Below are 9,286 nucleotides of genomic sequence, written 5' to 3' on the forward strand. Positions count from 1 at the left end.
TTCACGTTTCAAAGCAATTTTAAAAGTAGTCACTCGCCTAAAGGATAGTAAAACATCGTACATCTTACATATCATTTTTTTTTTTTTTTTTTTTTTTTTTTTTTTAGCCTATCAGGTATCTATGAGCTAACTTGCCTACCATGTTCAGCTAAGTGCTACGTTAGCCAGGTGAGATTGCTTGACTGTTCGCTGTCATCATGTGCTGCATTAAGGTGCTCTTTGTAAATTACATTTTCATCTATAGCGGAACATATCGCTGGCCCAAGTCTAACACTGCTTGTGTACCTGAAAAAACAGAAACCAACAAAGAACTGAATTATTTCACTTTCAAGCACATAGCAACATTCATTGGAGTCGAGTGATTATTTCTGCTGTATCATTGTTAACTTTAGGGAGGACACTCTTCACCGAACTAGTAGTAATTTCAAAATAACTATTATTAATCTCTCAAACTCTACTTCGACTTTATCGTATATGTTGTCTCTCAAGTTAAACCGGTGATCTAGTGGCTTCGAGCGAAACAACTCACTCGCAGTCCGTTTCGTGACTCGGAGGCGACATTTCCTACATTACACGAAGGCAGCACCGCTTACTACTTTACTGCGCAGGCTCTGAACACTTTCATATGAGCGGCAACTTCACCGGGAGTCTTGCGCGCCCCGCCGCCTGTCGCCCACAACAGCCTGCATCATCATCACCATCATCATCATCCTCATCACCATCATCATCATCATCATCATCATCATCATCACCACCGCCAGCATCATCCTGATCAGCAGCAGTAGCAGCAGCAGCAGCATCAGCAGCATCAGTGTGATGAAGCAGCCGAGGACGGGGACCTTTTCGCTCTGAAACACTGGATCAGCTCGCACACAGGTACAGCTGCTCTCTTCCTCCTCTCAAACCACTTTGGAAAACAGTCTGACAGACGTTTTTTTTTTATTTTTATCTTTAAACCTGTTTTTAAACCTGTTTTTTTTTGTAGAGATATTTCATGAAAGCAACGGCACCTCCATCACTTTAATGATTCAAACTGTTGCTGAGAGCTTTACTGCTTCACTTTGTGTTACCCCCCCTCCATCCTGCACTGGTAGGGCTCAGTGTGTGGGACCGTGGGCAGCAATCAGCCAGCGCACTGAGTGCAAGTGTAGGTGTAGCAGAAGCTGTGTTTTACATTGGTATTTAAATCTATTAATAGTGTCAGCTCCCTGCTGCAAACTGACTACTTGTTCTGTGTCTGCGTGGTGAATGCATTTGTCATTCCTTGTGCACAAGGTCCAACAAGTGTAACCTAGTAAATTGAATTAATGGGAATTAAACGTATAGGTGCGTCTGAGCAAAAGAAAGAGAACGGGAGATGTAAAATGGGGCAACCAATGCAGGAAATTTAATTAAAATGGCCAGAAAACCAGAGCAAGTGAAGGATTTCATAAGCTGCTCGGTAAGTAAAGAAGAGAGTGCTATATTTGGCAGCAGATTGAATTTGTTCACGTCCTTGGGCTGTGAAAACTTGCTGGATTTATCAGTGGAACCTGTATTTGAGGAGGTGGTGTTGCTGCCAGCTCTGATTTCGCAGCACAAATGAAAAAAAAAAAATGTTTGAAGTGCAGCTGGGGCGAGAAGAGCAGAGGAGTAGAGAGTGTAAAGGCCATTCCAGCAGCATCCCATCAGTATGCAAAAACCAAATAGTGGATTCAAGCTGATCGCTGAGCGGTCCTGGAGCTACTGCCGCCCCCTTTGTAACTGGAGAGACTACACCGTGATGAATCTTGCGCTGGACAGATGAGAAGGAGGAATTTCCAATTTCCTCTCTGATGTCCTCAATCAGCGAGGATGGACAATGAGATGGTGGCTGCGTGCACAGTTATTTCCTGGAGATTTGTGTGTCTTTCAAGTGGAAATGGGATTTTCTTAAAAAAAAAAAAAAAAGCCAATAAACAAAGGCTGCAGGTGCTCGCACAAGAGATACTGCAGTAAGAAGTGCGTCTGTGGGTTATTTTTTGTGTGTGTTTTTGGCTGTAGAATTGATTTTATGGCCGTGATTAACACTTACAATTGATGAGTTAATCTGCCAGTGACCACCTTGTCTTCAAAATTAGGATAACAATATGAAAAAAAGATTTCATAATGAATCTACTGTCCAGCTTGTTTTGGTTTTGGGATGCTATTGTTTAATAGTGCCAGCTATGGCAGACTGCACATTTTATTTAATCATCATAGCAAGTTTGTAGACAATAAATAAAATAAAAACAGCTGTAAAACCTGGATAATGACATACTAGCTATGATAAAACACAAGGTTTATCAGGTGGTTTTAGTTTTAAAATATTTTTCTCTTTCATAAAAATGTAAATATGACACATCTTAATATAATATAAAAATCAATCTCAGTAATAAATCACCAGATTTGACTTTAGTTGAGTTGGGAAATTTTGTTTGTGAATGTGAATGTAAATGATATTTAGCAGAAATAAAATGCCTCACCTACCACGATAATTCAACTTTTTGGTGTTAATTTGAAGCACAAATGTACAGCAAATTATTCAAGTTATCGGTTGGATGCCCATAAGGCTCATTGGCGAAGGATGTTTATGTTGGAAAATACAAATTAACCTTTATAATCATGCATCCAGCATCTCATAAGCAAAACACCCATGAACTTGTAACCTGAGAGATGAATCATAACGTCTCCGGGCTACAGCCCTTTGTATTTTTGCCTCGACTGTCTGTTCACTTTGCATCAACACGTGATTTATTTTTTACAGACACCCTAACTTGACCCACCAGCTGAAATGCATGCTGCTCGATCTTTAGTCAACCAAGTAGAAATTGTCTCAACATTTCATTACAGTTGAGGCGGAAAAAGGCTTCCTGCCTGTAAACTGGCGAAAAAAAGAAACACAAGGCAAACCTTGTTCAGGCCCAAACAGGACATTATTATTATTCAGCTGGAGAGAAATAAAAGCCTCACAGAGACGGTCACGCCTGCCACCAACATTTACATTTTTTGTGTCTCTTCATGCTTGACACCACCGCAAAACAAATCCATTTCTCTGCAACAAGACCAGACTGGAATCATGTGCAGAGCTCCACAGGCTGCTACCTTAAAACAAACAAAAAAAAAAAACCCAGAAAAAACAGAAAATTAAATAAATAACAGACATGAGACCAGCTGAAGTGGCCGCACAGATTCCCAGCAGACGAACAATACCAGCCTCTGATGACGGATAAAAGGCTGTATTGTCTCGCCGCCTGTGATGGTGGAAGGGGCCGAGAAACGGTTCCAGGTTTCACAGAGAAGTCTGGCGGGCGACACGGCCCCGTCCCGACGGCGCTAATTGCCGCCTAACGGCACACATGAATACCCCCGAATCAGCTGTCGGCCTCGTGCACTCGAGGCAAAGTGCACCGCTCAGACAATCACAGGCATACAATCTCAATCTCCGGTCCTCATGGCAACGACAACTGCTGGTGTGACTGTACACTTGGGTGGCGGCGTTGCCGGGTACCCATCGCACGTTTCGGACGGCCTCTCTCTTCTCTCCAGCGGACAGAACACTCTCTTCTGCCACTAACCGTTTTGCAGTGATCACAAGCTCGGGGGGAAGGAGCTGAAACAGCGCAATAAAGGTGTTGCGAGATGAAAAGGAGCCCATTTCCCCTCACCACAGTTTGGACAATAGCTCTTCAAACGTGAAGCAACATGACGCTAAAGAGCCCATTCTGGGGCTTAGAGCACCGAGTCTTTATTTTAGCAGTGTGAAGAAATGACACTTCATAGAGTACATCTCAGCAAATCTGAAAAAGGCTTAGTGTGACGATAGGCTGTTCTTTGCTTAAAGGTCCAGTGTGTAAATGTAGCTTGATTTATGATTTCTATATTGGTTAAAAGCATTACATGCAGTCCATAAATACATAAATAAAAGTGTACACTCACGGTACACTCACTGAGTGGGTACTCACTGAGCTCTCAGAGGAGGAATTAAACTCGCTGACACTCTCGCAAGCTGCCAGTCAGCAAACAATTGTACTGCTAAGTCCCATTTGCACGAAGCAAACATATGGAAAAGGCAAGAAAACCTGAAGCACCTCTGACCGCGAGCGTCTTCCTCCTCCAGGATGACCGAGGTGATGAACTCTCTGGAGGCAGGCGCGGAGGACTTTGGTGGGGACGGAGCAGGAGCAGCAGGCGAGGGCGCGGTATCCTTTTGTGAATGTTTATGTGCAGTTTACCTTCACTCAGACTCATACCAGTAGAAATCTTTGGGTCAATATATTGGGTATACAGTATATTGGATTCAGAGACAGGAGTACTCTGTATTCAGACAGGTGCTTAGAATTCACATAAATACTGACAAGCAACTTAAGGCATAAATTAAATTACAAGTAAAAAGTGCCACGCAGACATTAATTTGTAGTTGAATGATTGTTACTGGACAAGACTTCTGAGAGGACTATTAACATAGGATTCTTAAGAAGAGGCAGTTAGACTTTAGGTGATTTAAAATTTGGACTTTAAGCAAACAAGAAAGAAGTCCAATTGCCTACAACACATCACTTAAAGCCTACAATGATCTGGATGACAGAGAACCTATTGTGCATAGACATAATTAGGAATAGGCTGTGCCAGAATGTGCATCTTTTTCCACTATGAAAGAACTCAAATGCCTTTGGCCTCTACAAATCACATCGTTTATGCCCTTTTAGAAGATAAAATCTTCCTAAAAGGTCCCTTGAGATAACAAAATAGAAGCAGTTGCACCGCAGACGTCCACACATTTGAAGCTCAAGATCAAAGCAACCATCGTCATTCATCTTTAAAAATCTGGCTGCTCAAATCCATCACACGCGCAGCGATCTTAATCCAATTTTCTGCATTGCTGCGCGTGTTGTCTGCGATCTCACTCCGCAAATAAGACGGCACCCACAGCTCACCTTAACTTAATCCAATCAGATGTTCCCCGATACCCACGAAAGGTATCCAAAGTTGACCAAGAGGCTTCCATCCATTGTGGTGGAGCCAATGGACGCGTCTGAGGTGGAGAGCGGCGAGCTCCGCTGGCCGCCAGACGAGCCGGGCTCTCACGATGCCCAAGGTGAGAGGCCACGAGCTCCAGCAGCAGCAGGTGAGGACGAGTGTGGGAAATGTTTGTCTCAAGTGGGAACATCAATAGGACCTTTTTTTTTTTTCAATGTAACAGCAAATGTTAGTTATTTTTGCACGTATGTACATTTATCTTCATACAGACAAACTTGCAAATTGCGCAAAAAATTCAGAAATGGAATTAATGGAACTGATTAACATTATGAAAATTATAAACAAAATTTGCAAAGTAAAATAACTTAATGACACACATGATTGCTAATGTCCACGCCCCTCTTAGAAATGCATTGTTTGAGTGTTTCAGATAGTTGTGTCATCTCGCCATGCTGCATCACTTCATAAGTTATAAGTCTAAGCTCTTTCTACTGGTGCTTGGTTAGCCATCTCAAGCAATTAGAGACAACTTGTCATTGGCAGCGACAGCTGTGAAGTTTAGCAAGAGTAAAAATTCTCTGAGTGGACTTTGATAATACTGACAGTTAAGTAATACTCAGAGTTGCTTCGTGCCAGTTATTCTTCTCTTGCAATCAATCAGGAGAAAAACTGGCAAGTCAACATTCTCTTTTATTTACCCATGAAAGGCTTCCTTCCTATGACAACATGTCGTCAGTGAGGCACGATGCATCCCTCTCACCTGACCGGATGAAGCCCTCGCTGATTTGCACTGTTGTATAACACTTTAGACAGAAATGTGCTGATGAGCGCCGTCGAGTTGAGAAAATAATATTGAGTCATTCTGATCGTTCAGCTGCCAAACAGAAGGCTGCTGGAGGACAAACGCAGTGAATTCACTTGGGTTAAATCACTGGGAGATGCACATTCCCCCAAACCAGCCCGCATCTGCTCAACTCTCCGCGATGCTTGACAAGCATCACTTGACATTCTGAAATGCAACTGAACGCTGCTTTGTAGTTGGAGGAGTGTGTGTGTGCGTGTGTGTGTGTGTGTGTGTGTGTGTTTGGGGGAGGGGGGGGGGGGGTTGCTGTTCGGGAAATTGAGCTTTAAAGAATATTTTCCATTCATCCTCTATGAAATTTGGCCTGGAGGTTTATTTTTCCTCTCTGAAAAAAAAAAATCCAATGAGTTGACGATCCAGTGAGTCCAAGTAGCAAGAGATCACGCTCACCATTTACAACTTAAAAGCATTACTCATGATACACACGCACACACACACACAGCTCAGGCAATTATGAATTCCCAAAGGATATTAGATGAAAGGAACTATATGCAATATTCATCTTATTAGACTTCACGAAACAAGTGTAACAAGCTGGCACTCTGTGTCTTGGTTCTGGACATTAAGGCGAGTATCGTAATAGAAAACATATCAAAACAACACACAATTTAAAGTAGCTTCCTCTAATTCACATTAAAAGCGGGTGCACTTGCCTGAGGTGCTTGTAGTTTGTTATTTTTCCTATCAGAGCAAATGCAATGCAAAAATGGGTCTTCTCCAAATGAAGTCTGACATAGCCAACATCCAGCTCACGCGACTGCCTTGTGCACACGATGGAATGAAAATTATTTTATTTTATGTTGGTCTAAGAGTAAGAGACTAAAGCAGTGTTTCCATGAGCCCTGGAATTGCGCAAAACCTAAATATCGCGATAAAAAACTGGTCATGGAAACACCTGAACTTAAACGCCTAAACTTTGACGCACTCATGAGGTGGTGGAGGAGACGGAGTATTCTTTACTCGTAATCAAAGAGAAAAATACAACAAACATTCTAATTAATTTGCATCACATTATGTAACAGAAATGAGGCACTGGCCTCTGTATTTAATTTTATTTATTTATTTTTTTTTAAATAATGCCTGTAATTAGCGTATTTTATAATGGCAACGCGCTAAGTTACAAAACCTGGTAAAATGGCAGCCTCAATGTTATTTCACAGATTAATACAATGAAAATACAAAGAAAATACCACGTGGGACATCCTCTCACTGCAATACTTACTTTGTCCTTTGACTTTGTCCACAAAACAGTGCGAATCTTGTTTCTATACATCATTGTTTGCTGTCACAGTTCAGCGCTCGCTACACTGACGGCTGTTTGGCATGCAGGAAGCCGGTTTGTGGTGCACAAGCAGTGCTGCAATTACTTAATTTCACATATAACCTTTCAACAACGAAGACAGCAAATTAGAAGGATACAAATGAGCTGTTTACAAGAAAAATGTAGTACCTAAGAGCTTTTAATTCATTTGTTTTTTTGCAGTAATCCTTGACAAGATTTTCAATAAACGACTGAAATAAAATATTCAAGCAAAAAATATGAATTGCAGAAAACATTTTCCATTTGATTCCGCTTCGCTTTGTCTAGCGCTAAATCAAAAAGCCAACCCTCAGTTTGATAGATGCTTACGAGTCTCAGTAACGCGCTTGTTTTTTTTTTTTGTTTTGTTGTTTTTTTGCAGGAGAGGAACAGTCAGATGTCGGCGTGGATGTGGAGGAGGCGTCAGGTGTGGAGATGCAGGACTCCAACTGAACAAACTCTCCTCTTGTGTAATCCACTGTTACCGTGAGTGCGTCCAGACTTCTGGATGAATTTAAAATGTATTATCAAAAGAAGCAAATGGTCAGATAATGATGAGAGGGGCGTCCGTTGCGTTGGCAGGAAGTGAACAGAGGCCGCCGAGGAGGACGGGGCAAATCACAATCCCAAACTCCAGCTGGTGGGCTTGGAGCCAGAGTGCTGCTTCTTTCCTCTTCAAGAAAAAAATTCACAAGGCGTTTTTTTTTTTTTTTTTTTTTCCCTCTTCACTTCAGCGCGTTGCTGCTGGAGGAGGCGGTTCTGACACATGTTAGCTAATGACGATGACTGAAGGGACTGTGGGTGCTTCTTATGAAAAGCGGCGGCTGCCTGCGTGGAAACTAAATATACTTGGCAGCCGACATGTTTACAGTCAGAATTTCAATCCCCAATTTCTGTGATGTGGAACTTTTTTTCACTTTCTAATTTCACATCTCTCTCTCTCTCTCTCTCTCTCTCTCTCTCTCTCTCACTCTCTGTCTCTCTCTCTCCCTCTCTCTCTCTCTCACTCTCTCTCTCTGGCTCCAAGCCCTCTCTCCCTCCACAGTCCCACCAGTCCTAGACAGATATTCCTATGTGCCATAGTAGGACTACTAAAGGTAGCTACTGTATTTTGTGCACAGTTTTTACATTATTTCTGGATGTAAATGGCATCACTGTATGTTCAGTGCCGACTGCTGTAGTTTGGTGATGTTGGTTTCACTTTGTATTGGTAGCTGCGGTGTTTTAGAAACCAGTTAATGTGGCTACAGAAGCCTGACTTTATTCGGTGTTATTTGAAAGACTTAATATATAATAATAATATTGATAATAATAGCGTGCAAGCCTTGTCTTCATACAGTAGACGTTAAAGGGAATGTAATCGTGTTCTGTTTCACTCAAGATACTGCAGCAATATGTTGACAGGAATAAAAAGAGGCCGTCAATTTTGTTGCCGACCACAGACGTTAAAGGAACCGGTATATTTTAGATGTGTGCCACTTCTCACAGACATGATATTTTTTAAAATACTGGAAGCCCGAACTATTGCACAAGTAATAAACCTTTTCAAAATTCTTAAAATGTGCCAGTTGATTGTTTCCAGGGGTCTGTTCTTGGCGGGGGGAAGATGTATGAACAAGACCTCATCATTTGACAAAAAAAAAAAAAAATGGAAATGGAATTTGGTGATTCGGTCAGCGGGATGTGCACTTTGTCTGTCTGATCTCCAGTCAAAAAGGGTTTGGCTGCCAGGTCTAGTGAGCAGCTGGTTCAGGAAGTGTTCACATCCTCTGCTAAAAACTAATTTAACACCAGAAAGAAAACTCACAGTGGTGGAGTGTGAGCAATGTGCCTACCAGACAGTTACAACGCATGGTAGGGCTGACGACTGGCTCCCGAGACATTTTGACATTTTTCCAAATCCATTTTTTTTAAATAATAAAGTCTACCAGTGTGAATGCCAATAGTTCACATACCACTGAAAACTCTGCCACGAAGGTCCCCTGTTCAACTTTCAAATGACTCAAATTCTATTTGGGGTATTTGAAGGTTCTTGAAGGAATAATAAATGTGTAATAACAACTTCACAACATGTAACTGAGTTGAATACATTAGAAATTAACATTGATTAAATACACAAATAACACCAATAACAATCCTCCCGCTTC

The 9,286-nt window shown here is 41.8% G+C and overlaps 1 protein-coding gene across 2 annotated transcripts; it reads left to right on the forward strand.

Annotated features, from left to right (window-relative positions):
* The first annotated feature begins 127 nt into the window (after nt 1-127).
* Nucleotides 128-8,699, forward strand: LOC142889057 (protein LBH-like). Of its 2 annotated transcripts, none has more exons than XM_076027623.1 (5): nt 128-876; nt 4,118-4,199; nt 4,954-5,125; nt 7,522-7,625; nt 7,722-8,699. In XM_076027623.1, exons 2-4 carry the CDS (start codon nt 4,119-4,121, stop codon nt 7,590-7,592), a joined length of 324 nt encoding a protein of 107 aa, XP_075883738.1. In that variant the 5' UTR covers nt 128-876; nt 4,118; the 3' UTR covers nt 7,593-7,625; nt 7,722-8,699. The 2 variants fall into 2 exon arrangements, with proteins under 2 accessions (XP_075883738.1, XP_075883737.1); XM_076027622.1 differs by having other exon boundaries at nt 139-876; nt 4,954-5,124; nt 7,518-7,625.
* The last annotated feature ends 587 nt before the right edge of the window (nt 8,700-9,286 follow it).

This window comes from Nelusetta ayraudi, unplaced genomic scaffold, assembly GCF_046127955.1.
Source record: "Nelusetta ayraudi isolate G7.1 ecotype Tasmania unplaced genomic scaffold, CSIRO-AGI_Nayr_v1 ptg000021l, whole genome shotgun sequence".
Classification (NCBI taxonomy): Eukaryota; Metazoa; Chordata; class Actinopteri; order Tetraodontiformes; family Monacanthidae; genus Nelusetta; species Nelusetta ayraudi.